Raw genomic sequence first — 26912 nt, 5'->3', positions numbered from 1 at the left:
AGTGAGAAGAGAAATTATTAACCATTTTGGCACCGGTATCTGCTAAAATAAGTATCAGGGGGACAGAGAAATGGTATGAAGGTATAAGTAAAAGTGTTGTGATGAGGAGGTGGATATTGATATGTGGGTGGAAAAGGAGGGAGAAAAAGAGGGGGTGTGGAGGTGAAAGCATGTGTGAGCTTCCTTCCCGACATCAGTATCTATCACCCTATGCTTCTTTGGGACGGGGTGTGTGGGTGTAGGGTGCAAGGGTGAGGGTGTGAGGTTGTGAGGGTGTAAGGGTGTGAGATATGCCAGCTGCCAGTGCCATGTCTCACCCTGCCCACCCTCTCAGACAAACCTACAGTGCGCTTTTTATAGCAGGGAATGTGACATGATTGGCGAACATTCTGACATCAACTTTAAGAAATTTCCTTGTCTTTGAATCTACAATAAAAGTTTTGATAATATAATAATATTTTTGACACCCTCCCTTACATTTCACCCACCAAATACTCTTTCCACGGTTTATATGCAAAATAACTAGAAAACTTATATATCTCTACTGACAGCTTTCCTTATACCTCACTCACCAAATACTCTTTCCTCTATAAGCTAAATCTAGAAATGCCCTTATATTTTAACTGTAATTAGAAGCACCTAACACGTTTATAGAGACTTATTCTTTAGCGCTGCTCTCTGCGACTGCTCTAAAACCAAACCAATCCAATTCTATACACATATTCTCTTCTCGTTTCTCGGGGGAACAGAAGCACCCAGAAGATTTATAGTTGGACTTCATCGCTTTGAGTTACATAGCTTCCTAAACTGTTCACCGAGACACAAACATATTCAGAAGAGAACAAACAAGGACCGCCAGCTATTTAATACTTCTTTGCGATGATTTTTCTTTTACTATAATTACCGACAGACGCGTTTTATTCATTTTAAGCGAGATAATTCGTAGTGAAAGGGGTATAGGAGGATTGATTTTTACCCCTTCACTACGAGAGGCCTTTCCCAAAAATGAGTAAAAACCGACTGACAATGGGAAGAAATAATAGAATTTCATCATCGTTCCGAAAGGGTTAATCCAACGACAACAGAGACAATGGGCATATAATTCCTTCCTCAAATGATCAGTATATTGGTACCACCGGGAAGCCTTCAGTTCATCCAAAGAGAAGCATCAGTCCAAAAAATTACTCGTTTAAGACATCAACCACAAAGACAAGCAACGAACCATGCCCAAAATGTACAACTCCATCTCAAGACAAATAAGTGTAACATGTACCAAAACAAGATGTGGGATGGCCAGACACCGCAGATGCTGTGTTAAGAGTTTCTGTATTAGGAACTTGAGGACCTGAGTGTTAAATTGTGCGCAAGGAGGGGGTCGAGTTGGTGTAAGTGCTGAAAGTGTTGAAAGTGCTCAGTGTACATAGTTTAGGTGCTGAAAATTATAAAAGTGCTCAGTGTACATAGTTTAAGTGCTCAATTTCGTACAATACTTTAGGCTAGGTTTCTGTGTGACTACCTAGAACTCTCCAGGGCTCTCTGTGACTCAAGGACCTAAGTGTTATGTGTATGGGATTGGCTGAAGTTGGGATAAATATAAAAATTGTTATAGTGTGAGTTTGCTGTAGCTTGGAAAGTGTTTTAATGTCTTGTACAAGTTCACTGGAATTACTGCTTGACTGTGATTCGTACTGAGTTTATAACCGTGTGTACTGTAAGTATAATTAAGTCTCTGAAGTGTATTGGTGTAGCTCTTTATAGTGTATTAATGTATGACTGTAGTTCGTAGGCTTCTGTTATAATCTGGTTATATAAGTGTTGAAAGTGTAGTATTGTCTGGCTGCGGACTCTGAAAATGTAAGTGCGGAGTGTTAAGTATAAGTGATGAACGTGCAGTAGTGGCTGGTTGTGGACTCTAAAAATGTAAGTGCGGGAAATGTATCAGTGGTAGGCAATGGTTCTGGAGTTCACTGTTAAGTCTATGTCCACGTGCAAGTGTTCGAAGTGTATTAGTGCTTGGCTGTGAGCATCATACCATGTAAGTGGCGAAAGTATAAGTGTTAAGAGTTGGGGAAGTGTAAGATGGAAGAAGTGGCACATGTTTAAGTGTTAAGAGTTGGGGAAGTGTAAGATGGAAGAAGTGGCACATGTTTAAGTGTTAAGAGTTGGGGAAGTGTAAGACAGAAGAAGTGGTATATGTCTAAGTGTTAAAAGTTGGGAAATTGTAAGATGGGAGAAGTGGCACATGTTTAAGTGTTAGAGTTAAGTACAAGAGAGGCAGAGCGAGCGAACAAGACAAAGTTCAGCATTTGGGGGCAACAGCAGCGGCAGACATCAGCGGCAGAACATCAGTACCGTGGAAAGCCATGCGGCTGGAGGTGACCCTCCGGTCCTGCTGGCTCGCCATCGTTCCCTCCTCCCTCTCTCCTGCGCCCTCCTATCAACCCTCTTCCACGCACTCCTGACGGTGAACTGAGGCCTGGGTGTGCGGAGGGTGGCGAGGCGAGGGTGGGCGTGGGAGGGGGGGGAGGGCGGGACGGGCGGGGGAGGGAGGAAAAGCCACGCCCACGATGCAAGTATGGACGTTGACTCACCTGCCCTCTCACCCAACTTGACTCCCGGCCAGAATATTTTCACACTTATATATACAACTTTCATCACCCTAAGCTTTTTTCTGGGATTCCGTAAGGGCAGTGGGTAAAAATGATCCTTATTTGACCTATTTCTCACCAACTCTCTTTCTACACCATTCTCACATACTTCTATTTATCACTAACTCTTTCTACACCATTCTCACATACTTCTACCTATTTCTCACTAACTCTCTTTCTGCCATATTCTCACATACTTCTACTTCTCACTAGCTCTTTCTACACCATTCTCACATACCCATTTTCACTTATATATATATACAACTTTTATCGCCCTTTTGTGAGATTCCAAGCCAAAAATTATCCTCATCTGACCTAAACGAGGCATCTTGAGTCTTCCCATACCACTCCTGTATCTATTTCCACTTATATATACAACCCTCCTCATCCTCAGCCTTTTGAGCGATTACGTTAGGGGAGTAGGCAAAAATTACCCTTATCTGACTCATATCTGGCTTCCTGAGTCTTCCTATACGACACGTGTACCTATTTTTACCTAGATAAATTATTCCCACCCAAAGCTCTTCGGCCAATCCCCTAAAAAGCATAATGTAATAACTCCTGAGTTAACCTATACTTAGCCACACGAGCCTTCCATACCACTACCACGCACAGATTTATACCTAAAAATAAAAATCCCGCCATCGTAACCTTTTTGAGCAAAGTCTTAAAACAAAGGGCCCACATTATCCTTACCTGACACACATCTGTACCACATGAACCCTCTATTCCATTTTCAAAGCCCTCTCCACTTAAAACTAACTTCCATTTGCGTAAGATTTTTGAGTGGCCCCGAAAGAGAAAGGGCAAAAATGGGTTCTTATTTAACTTATATATAACTGTAAGAACCTTCCCATTCCATTCCCAAGCACGTATTTTCCTTTTTACATAAACCATTACAATTTCCGTTACCACAGACTTTTTCCTCTCTTTCCTTCTTTCCTTTTCCTCATCTCCAACAACAGGGAGTAAATATTGTCCTTCTGTCCTTATTTGACCGACGCCTGTCCGCATCAGATACCCTCCATTTCCTCCCCTCACCCCCACCCACATGAGGCTTGTGGTCATCCCTAAATTATCCGAGGACTGATCGAGAAAATAATCATGAATCAGAAGGCCTATCCGAAAAACTCAACAATAATCGTGAATCAGAAGGCCTGTCTCAAAAACTCAGCATCTGTCCCTTTAAATTCCATAGTCATATATTTCTTTTTTTCTGGGTAACTAGAGAAGAATAAGATTTGCAAATTTACCCAACGGTGAGAAAAAAACATCACTTCATTCGCATTATTAGCTTAATGAAGGTTGTACAGTTCCTCTAGTATATTCTAAGCAAATCTAATTCATCCATAATCATCATCATCAACAGCACAACCACTACCACCACCATCACAACCACCATCACTAATACACAAGTTGGAAGAGATCCACAGTCACCAAGAAGAAATCAAATAAAGTATGAAAACAACTTAATCAAGGCAATGCCAACACAGGAATAAGTCTAAAATCACACTGCAGCTGGCACCTCAAAAGTCTGGCACGAATCCCCGACGTCTATTGCAGTCACCCGGAGCTTAAGGGATAAATGCTATATGACGATTTGCAAGTATATCACGTCTACACATCAATGTCCGAATATTATGCAACTTTTCTGCAATGAAGTCAACATACATTTCACCTACTAACAGCTTTGATCCCTTTAACCCCTTTTTATTCATTTATTTTTTTAATTTTTTTTTATCTTGCTAAACGAAGGAGGTTCATTCGTACTGAAATGGTTAGAAACTTATACTTAAAGGTTCTGTAATTCTCTTCATTAATTCTTCCAGTATTTAGAACATTCTCACTACCTTCAGACGACTGTGTTTAGATTTAGGAAGGCCTCTTGTACAAAAGCTGTTGAATTATCATCTTATTAAGCCCCCATGAAGAAAAAAAATCGACTTCATCCTTCCATTATATTTTTTACTTTAATCTAGCTATCTCCAGACTATTTTATTTTGATGTAGTTAGACCTCACGTAGAAGGGGCTAATCCACCGCCTCATGCACCAAATTCAAAAATATCCCCAGCCTCATCCTGTCACAATGAGAAGTGAGGTAACAGATGGTGATGCTAAAAGGGAAGCTGCCTCACTCATGCCTTCATCTTCACTTCCTACCTTCACCTCTATGCCCTCTCCCATACACCTCCCACGCCAGACATCATCACTACCCCTTCATCACACGTCATGACTGCACCTACACCACATACTTCCTCATCACTAACCCACATCATACATATTCTCATCACATGGCCTCATTCCCAAGTCCTCTCTTCTCCCTACACCGCCCACACCAGGCATATTTCACCACTAAACTTCCTCTACGCTTCATCACAAATATTTTGATTATGACACACACACACACACACACACAATCACTATATCCACACCACATTTTCACAAATTCCCACCCTTCCGCAACCTTCACCACACCTATTTCACCACTTCATTTTCACCACACCCTCATCACACATCATCAAAATACCTTCACACCACACCACACATCCGCACAGCACATACTTTCACCATATCACAGAGCTTTCACGTACATTCCCACCAAAATTAGCCAGCAAATCAAACTACCTACACATCCACTGATCTCACGGCACTCAGAGATCACTTAACGCACAGTAAAAGCAGAGTATGTTTATTTTCTTTGACGAGGAGATACTCAGACACAGATTACTTAAAAGATACTTGAGGGAGTGATAGCATGATTACCTTTATGGAACTCTTTCACTTAAAATTCTGGATTAAAATGTTAGACTTTTCACGAGTTTTAAATTGCAAAATACGAAAAGATGCGTTACTCAGGTACAGAAAAAGAGCTAGGTATTTCCCCAAAGTCTGACGAACACATAAGGGAAAAATTTAAACCATCTGAAACACGCACTAGTAAGTATAGGGTTTTCACTGTATTGCGCCAGTTGTAAATTTCTTTCAGAAGGAATTGGGAAGACAGTTGTTCCTTAACTGTTCCTTCACCATTCACTGGGTAATAATTCAAATAAACTGATCAGGAATAACTTTATATAAAAAAAATAATAATCTGGAGGAATAACATGGATTAGGATATGGATTAGTTAAGAATATAATTAGTTTCTATAGGACGAGAGGCAATTCCCAAGAGCCTCTTTAAGATGTGAATTAAATTACTTGTAAATAGGGAGATATTGCAACAACTACGCTGCTTCAACACACATTATTTTGCTTAGTCTACGTCTTTGCTTGCCCGTGTGTGTGTGTGTGTGTGTGTGTGTGTGTGTGTGTGTGTGTGTGTGTGTGTGTTTAGTGAGTTATTACGACAACTACGCTGCTTTAACACACGTTATTTTGCTTGGTCTACGTCGTTGCTTCCCCGTGTGTGTGTGTGTGTGTGTGTGTGTGTGTGTGTGTGTGTGTGTGTGTGTGTGTGTGTGTGTGTGTGTGTGTGTGTGTGTGTGTGTGTGTGTGTGTGTGTGTGTGTGTGTGTGTGTGTGTGTGTGTGTGTGTGTGTGTGTGAGAGAGAGAGAGAGAGAGAGAGAGAGAAACCGGTCCGCAGGGTGAGGGGAGAGGAGGCGAGGCGTGAAGGTCTAAGACGCCCCATACGGCAGGAAAGTCACTCCCTTAGTACTCCCTTTTCTCCCTTTTTAGGCTCCCATACTACTCCCTTTTTAGGCTCCCCTATTACTCCCTTTACGCCCTTTTTTACAGGCGTAGGGGACCGTGGCCAGGCAGGCGTAGTTCAAAATACAACCCTTTCAGCCCGAGTATCTAAATTTTATACTAGATTCTAATTCCAGACGATTTTTTTCAGCTAAAATAACAGATCGAGAAGTATATATAAGATTTTAGAATTTATATGAAAGGACACATTTATAAACCTGACTTTTTTTTTTAATAATAAGGAAAATTCTGGTCATCTCTGTGTTTACGAGTCTCTCTATCTCTCTCTCTCTCTCTCTCACACACACACGCACACACACACACACACACACACACACACACCCAAATGGCATATTATTCTCTCCCTCTCTCTCTCTCTCTCTCTCTAGGCATGGGAGTGGGTACAGCGTGGTAGTTTGTTCATTTAGGCTGGTTACTGCGAGGCCACAAGCAGCTGTGACTGAGGAAGGAGGCAGGCAGGCGAGACACGCAATTAAAAGTGTGTGTGTGTGTGTGTGTGTGTGTGTGTGTGTGTGTGTGTGTGTGTGTGTGTGTGTGTGTGTGTGTGTGTGCGCGGGTAGTGGTGGCCAGCACGCACGCACTTCATGTGGGTCTGAGTGTGTCTGCGAGGCCTTGTGACGTCCACGCACAAAATAAATAGCTAAAGGACAGGTGCTAGGGCAGACTGTCACACACACACACACACACACACACACACACACACACACACACACACACACACACACACACACACACACACACACAGTCTAGAAGCACCCTTAACCAAATACTTAAATGTGACAACATCAGCTACACACACACACACACACACACACACACACACACACACACACACACAGCCTAGAAGCACCCTTACCTAAACCCTTTAATGAGACAAGACCAGAGAAGGAATTATTCAGTATTTCCCCTACATCCTAAATCAAAAATAAATCCCCTTTCTCATCCTTAAATCCCCCCACCTAATCACCACCCATGTGACTAAATCCCTCTCTCATATTCCTAATTTATTTTGAGTTGTAACCTAGACAACACTTTAGGTTCACGTTAGTTAATCACAATTCTTTCAGTTTCATAAAATAATCATGACTTATTCTTCTCATCCCTAAGTTACCCCCACTCCATCCTCACTCACCTAACTCAATCTCCCTCTCAGACACCAAATTCACTCCCCAGTTCTGACTCCCAAGCTACCCCCTTCAATCATCCTATCTCAGTAATGGCCAAGATGAGATTTTTCCCCTCCTTTTTGCTATCACGCTTCCTGGAATAAATACCTAAATCTATATTCATGCCTCACTTGAAGTTCTATACCCTTTTTACTCTAACTTGGCCTAAAATTGCCATCTCTTCATCTTGAGTACTAAGTTGTAGCATTAGAATGACCCTGGAAGATGATGCTAGTCAAGAAGAAGTGCTGCTTAAAGGACGTAGAGCCACAGTTATATCTTATTCTTAGACTGAGCTACGGGGAATAAACTGAGAAAGGGCAAAAATCTGTACCAGGTTACGGTGAAAGGAGTACAGTAGTGGACAGAATCTCGATACAGTATGCAGCAATGTGTGGCCTGAGTACATTATCTATTTTCACTTTCTCATTTGGTCTCATCTGTTTGGCTTCACTATCCCTCCTCAAAAGAATGGTAAACTATTTTGCTGTTAAGTTTGATGTTTATTAAATCTTACTAAGTGGAAACAACGTAGAAGTTAGAGAGATAATCCAACTATTTCATCATCCAGAGTAGCGCATGAGAAAAAATATTACTGACAAAGCTATACTGTTTTCACTCTAACTTGGCCCAGATTTTAGTTCCTTTGCAGCTTATTCACGTAGCTCAGTGGCTGAAAAGGATAATACAACGGCTCGACGTCCTTACACTGCACTTCCTCGAGACTACCATCACATTCTAGTGTTAATCTAATACTACAACTCAGGATTGAAGATGGAGAGACGGCAATTTTAGACTAAGAGGAAAAAGGGAATAACATACACATTAGCAAATCAATGGAAACTTTACGGTACGTTCGACTTTAAATACAAGATTATGCAAAATACTGACTAAAAAATACTGAAACGATATCCTACAGAGGGAGAAAATATATATAACGAAATTATATCCTACTGAAACTGGCCGATAATATATAAAATTAAGCTATATCCTACTGAAACTGAGCGTAAATATATAGACACATTACAACGATGCAGTGAAATGGCGGGGGACAGGGCGACGAGGAGGCGATTTATTTGTGGCCACCCCGTATGGGATTAAGGCGTCTGGCAATAGATACATAGACAGACAACGATGGAGCCAAGGATGATGTCAGCTGCACGACTCCCGGACCTGACCCCATCCCTCTTAGGACCTGGCGGCTGTCACTTCTTGTTAACTTTACGGGTTCAAGTGCACGATATTCCCAATGGGCAAATATTAACGCCTTTACTACCCCCACACGTCTTTTTATACTTTATTCTTGCAACTGCCGTATGGTTTTTCTCAGTTTTGATGCGATGGAGTGAAAGACTAACGAGGAGAGCGTATGTGAGTGAGGTGGAGGGGGGTAGAAGTTGGGGGAGACAGAGGGTGAGATGGAGGGATGGAGTGGAGAGATATATGAGAGAGGGGGGTGTGAGTTAGGGGAGGGTAGCGTAATGGCAGTGGACAGGGCGTCATGGAGGCGATTTGTTTGTGGCCACCCTTTATGGGATTAAGGCGTCTCGCTATAGACAGATGGATAGATAGATAGATAGACGCGATTCTGGTAGTCATGGGCCGAGAGAGAGAGAGAGAGAGAGAGAGAGAGAGAGAGACAGATTATATTTCAAACAGTTTCCCTTAAATCGTCTTTAATATGCGAGTTGTCTCTAAGATAAAAATTAATACCATCTTAGGGAAGACAATAAAATAACACGTCACGGCACAGAGTTAGTGACTGTGTGTGTGTGTGTGTGTGTGTGTGTGTGTGTGTGTGTGTGTGTGTGTGTGTGTGTGTGTGTGTGTGTGTGTGTGTGTGTGTGTGTGTGTGTGTGTGTGTGTGTGTGTGTGTGTGTGTGTGTGTGTGTGTGTGTGTATTCCAGGATGTCCTGAGGTTTGTGTGACTCTGATCGTTCTTCCTGTACGTGTTAAACCGTAATTTTATGAACTCCACTCCAAATATAGGTACAGTCTCTCTCTCTCTCTCTCTCTCTCTCTCTCTCTCTCTCTCTCTCAAAAGACATAGACAGACATACGACAGACAGACAGACAGATAGCCAGACATACAGACAATGAGTAACAGGCATTTCAGCATCCACTTCATACTATATTTTCTACCAGCGAACTTACACTGATGTGGGGGCCATGAATTACACAGCATCAGGTCAGAGTGGTCTGTGAAGTGATCCTGGGGCATGCCTGGTGACGCCCTACCTTCACCACCACCACCACCACCACTCAACTGGCCAGGCATCTCACCTCACTGTCTCACCACACCACCACAACGTCATATTTCTTCACCACACCCTACTCACTCACGTCACAGAGGCTTCACGTAACCACTGTCCTGTTTTCTCAGCAGTTTAATACCCAGCACTGCATTTGCCTTTTTTATACCAGTGTAATACCAGCATCAAGAAACTAATACCATCTGATTTACACCGACTATGCATCAATACGAACAATACTCCTCTATACCAGTCGTTTCATAAGTATCGCCATCTTTGCATTTTACGATTTACTGTCAATCTTTTCACCCATTTGGGAGTGGCGTCTGGGAAATGCAAAGTGTCAAATCTATCTCATATATCCCCATTTAGGAAAAGCACTGTACTTTAATATTTCATTTTGGCTAACGTGATCTGCTTGAAAATAATCTCTCGACACAAATTTGATCATTCTCTCACCGTGGTGTTCTCAATCGTCTCATAACTGCATCTACACTTGCCTTAATATTTTCATTAATTGCCACATTTACCGCACACTGAAGGATGACCAACACAGACAAGCTCTTATCGTTTTAGCTGTTCCTTCCATAACCAACAGTCAACAGTGTCTTTGCCTTTTAGCGCTTAGCAATAGTTCCATCCATCACACGTAAACACACTGAAAGAGGACTAACACAGACAAGCTTTGATCGTTTCATAACCAACTATGTCTCTGCTCTTTACAACTTATTAACTCCATTTAGCATATGGTAACTACACATCGACGCGAGCACTCATTATTATTCATTTGTTTACTTATTTATTTCTTTATCTGCCTGCCACCGCTCAGTAAACTAAAAACAGGAACGAAAGGATTGCACTACAGAAGCGACGAGTTAAGAGTGACGCACCGACACCCTCACCCACGACACCAAGTTGACAGACTGGTTGGGGGATCATCTGACAGGGTTGAGAGGGACTGAACCGGACTACGAGTGGGAGAGGGAGAGAGTGGAGAGGGGAGAGAGGGAGAGGGACGAGAGGGAAAGGGGAGAGGGGAGTCTGGGAAGGGAGTGGAGAGTGACTGAGAGGGAGAAAGGGATAGGAAGAAACTGGAAAGACGAATATGATGAGAGAACAGGAAATGCAACTAGGAGATGGGACAGAGAGAGAGAGAGAGAGAGAGAGAGAGAGAGAGAGAATGAGGAGGAAGAGATGATGAAAAACGAAAACGACAAAAGAAGAGAAGAAATTAAAGTCGGTAGGGAAAGGCAGGGTACGTGAAAATGGAAAACAAGAAGAGAAGAAAATGAAACATAAAGTAGAGGGAGAAGAGAGAGAAATGGGAGAGAGAACTGAGAGAGAGGGAAAGGGGTAAAGTACATGGACAGGAGGAAAAGATAAATGAGGAAAAAAAGAAGACAAGGGTACAAGGAAAGTTCTAAGACAGGTGAGGAAAATATGAAAAAAAACGCAAATATTAACGAAGAAGAATGACAGGGAGATAACGAGGATTGAAAGGTGAATAAGAGGGAATTTGGGGTTTGATTATGTGGACGTAGGGCTGAGATAAAAGAGAGGGAACAAGGAAAGGGAGGAAAGAGAGGGAAAAGGGGCAGGAAACAAGGACAAAAAGATAACACACGAAGGAAAAAAAAAAAAAACTCTTCAAGCGGAAAGGGGAGGGTACCACACGTGAAAATATGAGAAATAAAAGAGGACGAGAAAATAATGATTAAACCTGCGAATGTTTTTTCATAATTTGTTAATGAATTCTGATATTTTAAGTGTGCTTTGTCCAGGTATTTCGAAATCAATGGATGTCGATTCTGACCTCTTGTTCTTTTATTTGGAAGAACATACGAGTATTTTGCAAGCTTTCATCTTTTCTTGTTTGTTTTTCGTTTTTACATGAAGAAAGGGAATGAGTTTTTGTTTTCTTATTGCATGAAGGAAAGGAATGAGTTTTGTTTTTGTTTTTTGTTGCATGAAGAAAAGGAATGAGTTTTGTTTTTCTTTTTGCATGAAGAAAAGGAATGAGTTTTGTTTTTCTTTTTGCATGAAGAAATGGGACGAGTTTTGTTTTTTTCTTTGAGCATGAAGAAAAGGAATGATTTTTTTTTTCTTTTTTGCATGAAGAAAAGGAATGAGTTTTGTTTTTCTCGTGCATGAAGAAAAGGAATGAGTTTTTTCTTTTTACATGTAAGAAATGGAATGAGTTTTTTTTTTCTTTTTACATGAAGAAAAGGAATGAGTTTTTTTTTTCCTTTTTACATGAAGAAATGGAAAGAGTTTGTTTTTCCTTTAGCATGAAGAAAAGAACAGAGCTTTTTTTTTCTTTCTGCATGAAGAAAAGGAATGAGTTATAAAGGAGTCGTCAGTGTAAAAGACTCAAAGACCACCGACCACATGGGCTCCTCTTACAGCCCTCGAACCCCGACCAACCCCACATCACCATTGTTCCGCCGTCCCACCACAGTCTCCCCTCGACCCTACTTTGTAAGATAAGCTTCACCGCGAAAGGAAAACCGCAACCTCTTCAGCCAGACTCAGTAACCCGGACCGAAACATGATTTTAAGTTAAGTCTGAAAACTAAGTGCATCAGTCTCTTCACACACACACACACACACACACACACACACACACACACACACGTCTATAATAAATCGAACATATTGGCTTAACTAAATCCCTCTTCAGGTTAATTTGTGGAGTGGCTTGGATTTCAGGCCTCATCAAATCCTTTCACAGGTGATGAGTGTTTAGTGGTTCACCTGGCGGGCCGCGTCTACCTGAGTCACCCTTACTATCCCTCATCCCTATCCCCCTCTCCCACCCCTCCCTTCATCCCCTTTTCACGTCTCCTCCCCTTTCCTCCAGCTCCCCCACCCCATACCTAGCTTCCTCTCCCCTCCCTCCCCATTATCTCATCTACCTGAGTCACCCCTACTATCCCTCATCCCTATCCCCCTCTCCCCCCTCCCTTCATCCCCTTCTCACGTCCCCTCCCCTCTCCCATCAGCTCCCCCACCCCATACCTAGTTTCCTCTCCTTTCCCTCCACCTTGTCTCATCTGCCCATAGATCTGCCTCTCTCCCCTCTCTCCCTCCCCTTATCCCCTCGTCCCTATCCTCCTCTTCCCCATCCCTTCATCCCCTTTTCACGTCCCCTCCCCTCTCCTCCAGCTCCCCCACCCCCCACCTAGCTTTCTCTCCCCTCCCTCCACCTTGTCTCATCTGCCTCTCTCCCCTCTCCCCTTCCCCTTATCCCCTGCCCTCCCCACCTTCCCAATCATCCCATCTTCTGATCCCTCTACCACCGACACGACACGTAACCTCACCAGTCGACTCAAAAATACAAATGTTTGGCTCAAAGATCAAATAATGCTGCTACCCATTGTGATATTATTACTAACCAATTTCATGACTAAAATTCCTGATCTAACATAATTACATATAAATTTCACTTGAACAAGCAGTTAGCATTATAATTCATTTTTCGTGACGTGTACAATTTTAATCGCGCCCTTTTCCTGTCTGTAAAGAAAAGAGAAAAGAAAAGAAAGTAGGCGGGATCCAGACTCAAAAATCCTGTGCCTGACAAAGAAGATTCAAAATATGCCTTCCTCCTTCACTGTCAGCACTTCCTTCCTTCAATATCAGCGTTTCCTTCCTCCTTCACTGTCAGCGCTTCCGTTACCTTCCTCCTTCACTGTCAGCGCTTCCGTTACCTTCCTCCTTCACTGTCAGCGCTTCCGTTACCTTCCTCCTTCACTGTCAGCGCTTCCGTTACCTTCCTCCTTCACTGTCAGCGCTTCCGTTACCTTCCTCCTTCGCTGTCAGCGCTTTCGTTACCTTCCTCCTTCACTATCAGCACTTCCTTCCTTCAATGTCAGCGCTTCCTTGATTCACTGTCAGCGCTTCCCTCCTCCCATGTTTCCCCCACCAGCCAATGTTTACTCTCGTGTGTTAAACCAGCCAGCCCACTCTTCCCTTCAGCTTCCTGGTCGTGACTAGAACAGGATCCACAAAAATGACTAAGAGGATTTACTTTTGGCCCTTACCTTTATCCCCTCTCCCTTACCCTTGTCTCTCACTCCACTATAATCCCCTCATCCCTCCCTCACCCACTACACCCTCCCTCACTTCCCCAGTCTCTCTACTGTACATTCCCTCCCTCACTCCCTCATCCTCATCTTTCATTCCCTCTCCTTCCTTTACCCTTTCCCTTACTCTCTCCCCTTCCTACACTCTCTCCCTCACTCCCTCCCCCTCTCTATCCTCCTATCATCACTCCCCCGCTACCAAACGACTATATCTTTGAGGAGACGACGAATTGTGAAGGGGAAACAAAATAAGATCTCAAAATGGCAGGCTCCTCTACCAACTGGTCTTGGCTACCCTCAAACTCTCTTCACGTTCTCATGCCACCTATACTCCCCAGCCCTCCCCAACCCCACTCCTCAGCCCTCCCCAACCCCACTCCTCACCCCTCACCCCTCCCCAACCCCACTCCTCACCCCTCAGCCCTCCCCAACCCCACTCCTCACCCCTCAGCCCTCCCCAACCCCACTCCTCACCCCTCAGCCCTCCCCAACCCCACTCCTCACTCCTCACCCCTCCCCAACCCCACTCCTCCCTCTCTCTACACCAAAGTACCTACACTCCTCTTACACCCTCAATCACACTTTCTCTCTCTCTCTCTCTCACTCCCTCTCCCTCTTACACTGCTGTTACACTCTTTCTTTTTCGCTACGACACCTGACCTTTCTGATATGTAACTGACTGACAACAATAGACTGTGGTGTTCATATGTTAAAAAAGTGACACGAGTGAAAGAAGAATAAGTATACAAGAAAGGAGGAGAGGAAGGAAAGATGGGAGACATGAGGAAGTAATACGTAGACATGGAAGGAAGGAAGATATGAGCAAGGAAAGATGAAACAGATATACGTGAAAGAGAGAGAGAGAGAGAGAGAGAGAGAGAGAGAGAGAGAGAGAGAGAGAGAGAGAGAGAGAGAGAGAGAGAGAGAGAGAGAGTACACAATATATCAAACAAAAATCAAAGAAAAAGAACCTGGAACTCAAAATGACAGAACTGATAGAGTGTTAAATTTAAAGAAAAGTATGACAGACAATGAAAACTAAAAAATACTGTCCCCAAAGGTTCAGTAATCCGGTATCAGGTGAGGCAGAGGTGTGTGTGTGTGTTCCAGGTAAAACCACAATTATCTTACCTAACTTCCGGTATACCTGCAGAATAAGGAAATCGAGTTCATTATGCTTAACACCTTCCATCTTATATTTTTCCCATTTACTTTTGCTGTCTACAGATGGTTTATTCAGACTAGGGTTGATTTTACGAGCAGGAGGGGCACCGCGACCCGTATCTACTTACAGGTACAAGGACATGACAGTACTCAAGGACAAATTAACATGGACATCATACTTTTAAGGACATAACAGCACTCACGGACATGACAGAATCGTGACACAGCAACGGACAACGCAGCACAAGGCAAAACATACTGTATATATATAATCGCGATCATGTATAACAGCATAAATAGCAAAACGAACGGCATAACACCGGGGAAGGCCATAACAGCACCCAGACAGAGAAAACGGGGACCAGGGAAATAACAAGACCCAACCACAGCCACAGAACAGCACCATAAGAGCACACAGGGACAGATCAGAGCCACAGACCTACCTAACAGATGCTGGATATTAGAGAGCAAAGGAAATCTCACATACCTATCACTTCATAACAGCATCCAAAGCCTCAGCAGCAGAAAGAACGTAACAGTGCCTAGGACATCACGACGGCATAACAGAACACAAAAGACATCACAGCATCAAAGGAGAGAACACCAACATTACAGCACCGAGACAGAGACAGTATAGTGAAGCTGCTGGCAACACGACCCGTATCTATTTACAGTCACGCGTTTGGCTAGGGTTACACACTGGGGCAAGAGATTCACTGCCCACCACCACCAGCACCATCACTAGCGGCCGTCCTCTCGCTGGTCAGTCTGTGGGGCAAAGTCTGTTTCCCCAGCAGTACAATTAGGAACCTGAATGCACAATTGTCTGTTTAAAAAATTGACCATCTTTTGATCTTTAGCGACTTCTGTTTTTCTTAATCTTATTACATTCACCTTAACTTTTATCCCGACGCTCCGAGACAGAAAAAGAAATTACTACGACTAAACAACTTTTCCATCGAACTTCTTCGTGACTAACAACCTTTCCATCGCACTTCTTCGTGACTAGAATCATATAGTTCGTCTTCCTTTACTTAGCCTTTCCACAGCACTTCTTCGTGACTAGCATCATATAGTTCGTCCAGCTAAATTGAGCGGAGATTTGCGTTCTTTTTCAGCTCATTTCCCGTAACTCAGCGGCAGAAAAACAGAACAATACAGCTCAGCATCCTTTCCGTGGCACTTCTTCGTGACTCTTATATCCTAGTGTTAATCTATTGTTACAGCTCAGCACTCAAGATGGAGAGATGGCAATTTTAGGCCAAGTTAAAGTGAAAAGAGTTTAGAGCCAGTGCTGTGTGATTAGGACGCTTTGTGATGTACTGATTTATCTTAATGGTACTACTTCATGTTTTCTTGTACGCTATACCCTGTTTATTTCAACCTGGCCTAAAATTTGGCCCACACTTATGACGGTACTCTCGTCGTTTAAAATGCTCCTTATTTCCTCTTCCTTGTCAGTTTATTTCCGCATTTGATTTGTTAGTGTCGCCTTCTTTGTTGTTGATTCTAGATGTGTCCAAATTTTACAGATTCAAACAACACAAGAAAAATTATCAAGGTGTAACATGCAAGCTAATTAAGTAAGGACGAAGTGTGTGTGTGTGTGTGTGTGTGTGTGTGTGTGTGTGTGTGTGTGTGTGTGTGTGTGTGTGTGTGTGTGTGTGTGTGTGTGTGTGTGTGTGTGTGTGTGTGTGTGTGTGTGTGTGTGTGTGTGTGTGTGTGTGTGTGTGTGTGTGTGTGTGTGTGTGTGTGTGTGTGTGTGTGTGTGTAATGAAGCAGTATGTGGAGCTGTGTGATGTTGTAGGGTGTGATGTAGCAGTGTGTAGTGTGACAGTGCGAATTACTGCTGTGTGTAGTGTGGAAGTTGTGGTGTGGAACTGCGTAGTGTGTGATGTGGCAGTCTAAGATGTGGTAGTGTGCTATGTGGCAGTGTTATTGTGTGTGGCGGCGTGAAGTGTGGTAGTGAGAGGAGCTAATTTCCTGTATTACAAAGTGAATTTTCAATGTATTATAAAAACCTGTTTGCATACTGATTGAGAAAATTAAGTTTGAAAGTTACACACATTTCAGTGACAATAACAACAGTATGACATGTAGGAGTGGAGAGGTATATGAGAGAGGGGTGTGTGAGCTGAGAGCAGGCCAGTGAAATGGCGGGGAACAAGGCGACATGGAGGCGACTTCTTTGCGGCCACCCCTTACGGGATTAAGGCGTCTGGCAATAGACAAATAGATAGATGATATATAGGGATAGATCTGCATGCGTCTTCATCACGAACGCGTAGTTACTGTCAATTACGATTATGATGGATACAGTTTGAGTTCCTTATGGCACTAGACGGCCACCTTGATTACAGCTAGGGAAACAGATACAGGCAGTGGGGATACAAGACTAACGCAATCTGGAGTGAATCATTCTAACTTGCAGAAGCGACCCGATACCCCAAACACACATGCCAGCTTTAACCTTCCTCTTTCTTCCCTGTCTCCCCTGTCTGTCTGTCTTTCCGGCTCCCTCTCTGTCTTCCTGGTATTTTGCGGTCTGCCCAACATTTCCGCAACACATACCACACCGCAACACCTCATCCCACCACCTACCCCCCTCACACCTACCCTTACTCTCCACTACACCCCTCTCCCCGTCCCAAACCACACCGTAACTTTTCATTGTTTTATCTGATGTTCTACTGCAACCCTTCCTTTTTTCTCCTCCTCTCCATTTCTCACCCCCCCTCCACCTCCTCCTCCTCTCCATTTCTCAATCCCCACCCCTCCTACTCCTCTTTCTCTCCATTTCTTAAGCCCTCCCTTCTCCTCCTCCTTCCTACCGCACCCTTCTCTCCTTCTTAGACAACACCCTAATTTTTCCTTGTCTTATCTCACATCCTGCCACAAACCTTCGCCTCACCCCATCCTTCATCCACTCTCTCTCTCTCCTCCTCCTCCTCCACCTCCTCCTCCTCCTCCTATTCCTCCTCCGTCTCCTCATAACACCCCTCCACCCTATCCTAAACCACATCTTATTTTCCGCTCGTCTCATTCTAGTGTGTATTTTTTCAACTATCAAAACTACCTTGAAAATGAATGAAACGGAAGAATTATACACCAATCCATTTATTTATTTATTTACTTTCTTTTTTATGTTCCCGCTTACCGATTTATCTAGCCCTCCCCCCCCTCCCCCCAAAAAAATGGAGAGTTCGAAATGACCCCCATCAGTGTTGTCTTTTGTTTCAATTAAAGAAAAAGAGTTTATGGATGTAATTAATGTCTTCGGTGATAAAGGTAATTCTAGAGCTGAATAAAATCATCCATTCCTAGAGAGAGAGAGAGAGAGAGAGAGAGAGAGTTTCCAAGGTGTTATATTGGCCTGGCTACACAATGACTTGGCTGCTATTCTCTCTCTCTCTCTCTCTTACCATCCTCCTTTGGGGGGATGGGGAAGTAGCTGAGGGACACTTGTATAAACTGGCAGTGGACCCGCCTGGTTATATCGGTGCCACCACATGAAGGTCCCTATAAACTGGCAGTGGACCCGCCCGGTTGTATCAGTGCCACCACATGAAGGCGTCCCTTTCCAACACCAGTGAGAATAAAAGAGCTACGGACATCATCGCAGTGAAAAGGTTTAATCACAGAGGACGAAGGCGTATGGACACCCCTTATTTTCTACAAGTCAGTTATGGAACAGGTGTGAGTATTAGATGGGGTTAACCTGCATGCCATGATACAGAGCGCATTCAGCGGCAAGATAAAGTAAGATCTGGCCTTTGGTTCCTTCTTCCTTGTTTAAAAAGAAAAAAAAAAGACGCGCTTTCGCAAAATAACTCTGAAATTGGGGACCTTCCTACATTTTTGCGATTTATTTTCACTCCATTATGATGACAATGTTTATTATATTCTTACTACCAGGAAATGCTATAAACCCTTTCTTTACGAGGACTTTTTTATAATTCTTGTTACCAGTCAATTGTATTCCCGACCTTATTCAACTTCAGAAAGACTGTAACTGTGGCAACCAATGAAGGGCGTAGCTAATGCCTCTAAACTCATTGCTAAGGTAAATAAAATCGACTGTTAGCGGCAAGAATGCACTGCAAAATACTGAATGCAAAATATGAATGCAAAATAATGAATGCAAAATACATTACTGGACTGAAGGGGTTAAATTCAAGAAGGAACTTTTTCAGAAGATAAAAAAAAACTCATTTGACCCCTCCACTAAGATTTTTTTTTTTCAGTTCTTTTCTTGCTGCCACCAGACAATTTTTTTTTTCTTTTTTTAATTTCAAGACAGATTATTTTTATAGTTGGGATTACACACAGCTCACTCAAAAGTTTCGCTACTTTTCTAATGTTCAAGAGAAAGACCACATCATCATCCTCACCATAATCATCATCATCATCAATTTCATTCAGACTCATTCTAACCATATCCCCTTTTCTCAAACAATGGGCAGAATCCAGAGAAAAAACATATACTGTAAATTAGAACTACCACATGAGAGCCAGAGGAAAATGGGAAGGATGAAACAGAAAATGTATACTGGTTACACAATTTACAGGGGTTACTATACCATAATCCAAAACTGCAGTGTTGGTGTTCTTGTAAGTTATTCAGTGTGGTGAGTGAGTGTTGAGAAATAGGAGAAAAGGAAGTAAGGAGACAGAGAGGCAAATGATAGAGATCGACGGAGAGAGAGAGAGAGAGAGAGAGAGAACTTGAGCTGGCTAAGGGATGCTCCACATTCTATTACTTATAAGGACGTGCTACCGACTGACTACGCCTCTTCTCTTCACTCAGGCCACACTAAACTATATTTGATTAGTCTCCCATGAAGCCAGAAAATAGTGAAAAATAAAACATACATGCAAATAAATCATCATCATCATCACCATCACCATCATCATCATCCTTTCTACCTTTAGCTATGCCCCTTCAATGTTCAAAGTCGAATTATCACCCCTTCAACTTCATTATCAACGAATACTGGGGAAAAATGAATGGAAAACTATAAACATATAAAATTGAGTCAAAAGAACTTCATGCCTTCGTGCCCTCCCAAAGTCAGTTCCAATCCCCAACTTCTCAAAATTATGATGTAAATTTTTCGAGGGCGTGATGCAATAAAAATAAAATAAAAATCATTGGATGCAAATGGAATCAATGCCTCTGTATTTTAGAAGGTGAGTGAAAGACTGACCTGGAAATAACAAAAACTTCAAATCTTTCGTAGCCCATTCACCATTTTCTATGATTCCTGACAACCCATACTCGTGACAATTATGGCAGAGAAAGACTAACCTATTTAACTACACTGCATCCTAACTTTTCTATATCAGCTTCTGCATGTCTGTATCTTCTCCTGTATCTCTATCTTCTGTATCTTTCTCTGCATCCTATCCTATTCTATATCAGCTTCTGCATGGCTGTATCTTCTTCTGTATTTCTCTATCTTCTACATCCTTCCATATCTTCTGTATCTTTCTGTATCTTCGTCTATAATCTTTCTATATCTTCTTCCCAATCCCTATATCTTCTGTACTTCATAAAATATCAGGCTCTCGTCTATCATGCAATCTCAGCCCTTCACGATATTAACAAAAGGAAAATTAAATACCGATCCTTCCCTTGCTGTTCCTACGCATTCAGAGAAAAATGGCTAAGTTCCAACTCTCTCGACACGATCTCTCATTTTCTTTAATTAGTAGTAGTAGTAGTAGTAGTAGTAGTAGTAGTAGTAGTAGTAGTAGTAGTAATAATAATAATAATAATAATAATAATAATAATAAGTGGGCACTATTTCAACGTGGATTTTCTGTGTGTTTTCCTTTATTGTCGACGTGGATATAATACTGGATAAAAACGGAGAAGAAATTTTGGCACAACTGATCCACAAGACCTCTCTCTCTCTCTCTCTCTCTCTCTCTCTCCAAATCAACTCCAATCTTCTGTAATCCCTAAAATTTTGAAATCCTATTAAAAAAAAAAAAAAACTACGCTCCATAAGGACTTTCAAGAGAGGCAGTCGAAAAATCCAGCTTTAATAATGATAAAGCCTGATAAAGCAGAAGCACATTTATTTTTATCGCTGTTCACAAGCCACCAAAGTCAATAGGCACTAACTCTTTTAACTCGAGTTTTTTATATATATATTTTATCCTCATGCTTTTTTTTTTCCAGTATAGAAGCCCTCGAAGTGAATGGGTTAATCTAATTCTTCCTCATCTTCCATAACCCCCATTTTAAAATCATATCTATACACTTTTTACCCTAACTTGGCCTAAAATCGCCCCCTCCCTATCTTCACTGCTGAGCTGTAAGGCTGGAGTAACCCTAGATTACGATGCTAGTCACAAAGAAGTGCAACGGAAAGGGTGTAGAATCACAGCATTGTCTTTCCCTACCACTGAGCTACGTGAAATAATCAGCAAAAGGAGAAAGAGTATAGAGTCATTGCATTGTCTTTTCCTGCCACTGAGCTACGGAGAAAGAATGTAGAATCACAGCATGGTCTTTCCCTACCACTGAGCTACGTGAAATAATCTGCAGAAGGAGAAAGAGTGTAGCATCATAGCATTGTCTTTTCCTGCCGCTGAGCTACGTGAAAAAAATCAGCAAAAGGACAAAACTCTAGACCAAGGTGAAAGAACTGTAATATGTAGTTTCCTGTAGTGTCCAGTCGTGTTTCCTCCTATATTGTGTGTTTTGACTGTCTCCCTGAATCTGAGTAGTACGATATGACCTACAGGAACAACACTGCCTCCAAACCTCTATAAACTGCCTCCCACTGAGTCAAATTCTCCAAATCCCCAAACTACAACGAAGAGGAAGATTTCGTGGTGTTTACCCTCATATTAAAAAGTCTTTTGTGTGCGTTTTCCCCCCTATAAAGTGTGTTTTGTGTGCGTTTTCCCTGCAATAAAGTGTGTTTTGTGTGCGTTTTCCCTCGTATAAAGTGTGTGTTGTGTGCGTTTTCCCTCCTATAAAGTGTGTTTTGTGTGCGTTTTCCCCCCTATAAAGTGTGTTCTGTGTGTGTTTTCCCCCCTATAAAGTGTGTTTTGTGTGCGTGTTCCCTCCTATAATGTGTGTTTTGTGTGCGTTTTCCCTCCTATAAAGTGTGTTTTGTGTGCGTTTTCCCTCCTATAAAGTGTGTTTTGTGTGCGTTTTCCCTGTGCTAAGCGAGGGAGATATCCGATACGGGGTGGCTCTGGGCGCCGGTAGAGAGCCAACAGGGTATTTTGGGCGCGTGCCGGTGGGGGGCGGGGTCGGTGGGGGGGTGAGGGTGAGAGGGAAACAGGGGAGGAGAGAGGAAGAGGGTGAGGGGGAAACGGGAGGAGAGAGGAAGAGGGTGGGGGGGAAACAGGGGAGGAGAGAGGAAGAGGGGGGGAAACAAGGGAGGAGAGAGGAAGAGGGTGACGGGGAAACAGGAAAGGAGAGAGGGAGAGGGGGGGGAACAGGGGAGGAGAGAGGGAGAGGGGGGGGGAAGCAAGGGAGGAGAGAGGAAGAGGGTGAGGGGGAAATAAGGGAGGGGAAAGGAAGAGGGACAGGGCTGGGAGGGGTGAAAAAAGGAAAAACTGGGGGAAAGAAAGAGGAGTAAGACAAAGAAGAAACGGCTGGTGAGAAGAGGGAGAGAAGAACTACTGAGATGAGTGGATAAGATGAAGGAAAGGAGAATAAAGAGTATAGAGGAGGGGAGACTAGGGGCGAAAAGAAGGATGGGAGGAGGGAAAGGAAGAGGGAAAGAAAGCAAAGTAAAAAGAGGGGTGAGGATGGAAGAGTTATAGAGAAAGGAGGAAGAGAGGGGGAACAGAAGGGGTTGGGGGAGTAAGATAAACAGAAGATAAAGAAGAGGCGAAGGCAGAAAAGAAAGGAAGAGAAGGAGAAGAGGAAGGGAGCGGGTAGAGGAAAGGGGGAGGGGAGAGAGAGGAGAGGGAGGGAGAGTGGGACAAACAGGGTACAGAGGACGAGAAGGAGGAGAGGAAGGGAGCGGGAAGAGAAAAGGGAGAGGAGAGAGAGAGAGAGAGAGAGAGAGAGAGGAGAGGGAGGGAGAGTGGGACAAATGGGGTACAAAAACTCACCTCACCTCCCGCACCAGGGGGTAAGGAAGAAGGGTATTTAAACACCTCACTTCAAGGATACTCTCTCCTCTTAACTCATCAGCCTGGTGTTTGCTGAATGATCAACGTAAATAAAACCATCTAACCATCTAAATAAAATACATAAGTGTGTGTAAATAAGAGTGTTTAATATTCCTCAAGCACTTATTAACAGCTGGGGAAAGTGTGTGTTATAGGTACAACCATTAGGGAAAAATCTTAGCTCTTTTTCTGGTTACGGTCAGGCGAATAATCTTATCAGTGGCCTCTAAAAATGTGATAAATATATATGTAGAATTGAAAGGCTTAGGGAACTTTCGCCTCTAACATTATAGGTGATGGCTGACAGCTATTTATCGAAGTTTCAGAATTTCTACTGACGATGTGGATATGTGTCTAAATAAAAGAATATGTAAAAATATATATATATATGGGTGTGTTTGTATGAATGTATGTAAATGGGACACATGTTGTTGTCAGATTTCTCACACCCACTGAATGAGGTACGCATACTGAGCTTAAAAAGGAGTAATAAAAAAAAAAAACTGCAAAATTTTCCTCTTCCCAGCCCTCCTCCCCTTCCTCAGTGGCCCGGACCTACACCTGATTTAGTAACCCCACGCGGCACTGTCCCCCCTCCCCTGCACTTGCCCTTACACCACACCACACCACACCACACCACACCAAGCTCGAGTTTCTGTTCCTGCTCAACATAACACTTCACAGTCCACACGCGCACACATACACTAATTTCAGGTGCATTTCTACGTTGTTTTTGGGCTACATCTGAACCGTTTTCGAGGCTACTCTAATTCACCGTTTCTCGAAATAATTCTAGAGACATTAATCTCAACTCTCTGAAGGCTGGAGACTGTTCAAATACGCTACATTTCGACGCATTTTGGCATGATATCAAAGGTGTTTCGGTGTTATATATGATGCGTATTGGAGGTAGGATAAGTACACATTTTTGACTCATTTTTGGAGATTGTCTGAAGCATTTTGGAGATAGGACAAATACACGACACCGACGCGTTTTGGGTGTCATATCTGAAGCATTTTGGAGGTAGGACAAATGCACGACACCAGCGCGTTTTTGGTGTCACAAGGTGTCATCTGAAGCGTTTTGGAGGCTGGTGAAGGGTTAGCAGGGTGAGGAGGCAAGAGCCTGCAGTAAGCATTGGCCTACCTTGGCGAACAGTGCGGGTTTGGACTTGGGACTGCTGCTGCACTCTCTGCTGCTGACTAGAGACGCTGCTGGTGGATTGCTGCGTCGAGGTGCTTTGCTTCACCACTTGCTGTTGCTGCTGCTGAGACATGGCTGCGGCGGCTTCGGTGGTGGTCGGAGATAACACAAAAGACACAGGAGGTTAAAGAAGCACCAAAAACACTGGCTGCCAGAGAGCACAAGGCAGAGTCCAGACTGGGTCGTGAATATTCGACTAGTGCCGCTGACTAGTGGGCTGCGAGCATAATAAAGCCAGAGGATTATAATATGCTTGCGGCCCGTGAGTCAAGCAGCCCCATTTAGCACACCCTCGCCTCCGAAGCCGTCGGGGCGAAATGGTGGGTAGAGATGGAGCGCCCCCTGCTTGGTTGGCACTCGGCTCCCCTCGGCACTGCTCGGCCCCGGTGCCACTTTTAGATGTAACGTCACGGGGCGCCAGGGGGACCACGGAGACCCCATCAGGAGGGCCCAGGTGGTAACAGGGGCCCCTCAACCCGGGCCCCCTTCCTCCCATAGCAGATACTGAAGGCGGGGCAGTCAGCGTCTCAAAGGACCCCCTCTTATGAAACATTGTCCAACCTGACGTCCATTATATTTTTGAGGGCGATTTTAGTCATGGATTTTTCGGAATTGATGGGTAATACACAGAACTCATTCACGGATATGTTATCGAATTGAAAGGGTTATATCTTGCACTCATTATAGTCACGGATAGACTTTTCGAAATGAGAGGGCTGGATAGAGCAATCATTCATTTCTGCACTACAAAAGGTGTCCCCTAAGCTTAATAACACTGAAAGTACCAAAATGAAATATAAAATGCGTTACAGGAGCACATTATGAAGCACTGTAACTTACTGTACCTTGTGTGTGTACTAGACTATACTATCAAGCCTCTAGCTCTTCATTCTTTCATTTTTATACTCGAAGATGACAGTGTATTATCCAGTTCCATCCATTCCTCAACAACTTCTTAAACTTTACCTCCTCATCTTGTCTTTCTGTCTTTCCTGTTCCATTCATTCCTCAGCAACTTCCGAAATTTTACTTTACCTTGTTCTCTTTCTGTCTTTTTTTCTTACATCTTTCACGACATATTTCTTTTACAAACACCATCGATTTCATTCCTATTCTTACCATGATTTCATTGTCGTAAACTGGAATTGTCTAAACTGCCGACCCTAGATACTTCACAACTAAATTCATCTGTTATTAATGATGTGGATTTAATATATGGTTCATCTCTTAGTAATGTAGGGGATTTAATATATGGTTCATCTGTTATTAATGAAGGAGATTTAAAATGTAAAATAAAAACACCTTTCGTCTTTATATGAAAATCAGTATCATCTAAAACCGCCCACGGAAAAATCAGTCACACAACCTTTCCCTTGGCTACAGTAATGCACAAAAAACGTAGACTAACAACCTTTCCCTTGACTACAGTAATGCACAAAAGCCTACTCTCCAGCACTGACATTAGCCACACTTGTTAGGTCAGCACTCAGCACAACACCAGCTCAGCAATTTTGTCGCAGGCCTAAAGTAGCGTCTCCCTCAAAGGAAAAATGTCAAAGAGTGGTGAATTCCTTCCTTATTTTCCTGCCAGGTATTTAGGTACTGTTGTTTAATGCTCCTTACTCTAGTTCGATGGGTCTGCTCTTGTAGGCGGTCATATAGGACATTTTCTTTCTTTCTCTTTTCGTTTTAATGCTTCCTGGGTATAGGCTTGTTAGTGCGTTCCCATAGTCCCAACAGTCCTACGTGCCACATACCTTTGCATGTCACCACTTCTGCGCCAATCCCCACCGTCCATACTGAATACACCATCATATCTAAACATTTCTTTCTCCTTTCGCTTTAATGCTTCCCCCTCTTCCATGCCACATACCTCTCTGTCACCACTTCTGCGCTAATACCCACAGTCCGTACTAAATAAATGCTAGGTCTGTTTTTATGACATGTCGGTGGGACTTGCGGAAGTAATCAATCTATTCCTTACATTTGCCTAGGATTGAACCTGCGACCTTTTAGACAGCAGATCACCTCTCTAACTACTTGGCCACCTCCCCAACTACGATAACACTTTTTAATTATTAGTTTTTATTTATTTATTAATTTTTCTTGTGAGGTGGAGCCAAGATATCAAATTCTTGGACTTAAATCATACCATTTCTAATCCTACCTACATGACGAGATGGGAGAGAGAAGTAAAGAAAGTGCACACACACACACACACACACACGACTGAAAAGAAGACAATGATGCTGTTGACGATGATAATGATGATGATGATGATATACCGTGCCAACCAAAAACAGTGACCCAATTCCTAACATCTCCCCTAACATCACTAACTGATCTCTACTACTGTTAATAAGGGCAATATTAGGCATTATGTAACACCTCACACCCTCAAACAATCATATGAGGCTTGGGGGAGATTGCCAGAACGCTTTGAGCAATGATACTATGGCTGGTTGTGAGGTGTGGGGAGCTTTGATGATGATGATGATGATGATGATGGTGATGATGATGATGATGATGATGATGAGGA

The 26912-nt window shown here is 43.0% G+C and overlaps 1 protein-coding gene across 1 annotated transcript in view; it reads right to left on the bottom strand.

The window, feature by feature from the left end:
* The window catches only part of LOC145407519 (uncharacterized), a 280710-nt gene extending 256036 nt beyond the window's left edge, over positions 1–24674 (bottom strand). The window contains exon 1 of the mRNA XM_080278443.1: positions 24317–24674. Within this exon, the coding sequence (XP_080134569.1) occupies positions 24317–24446 (130 nt within the window). The 5' untranslated portion in view covers positions 24447–24674. The remainder of the gene's footprint in view (positions 1–24316) is intronic.
* Positions 24675–26912: the final 2238 nt, after the last annotated feature.

The sequence above is a fragment of the Coenobita brevimanus genome, chromosome 73, assembly GCF_032717465.1.
Source record: "Coenobita brevimanus isolate Jiangsu-jjx chromosome 73, ASM3271746v2, whole genome shotgun sequence".
Classification (NCBI taxonomy): Eukaryota; Metazoa; Arthropoda; class Malacostraca; order Decapoda; family Coenobitidae; genus Coenobita; species Coenobita brevimanus.
Note: the sequence above shows the minus strand (reverse complement) of the source record. Positions and strands in the feature narration are given on the sequence as shown.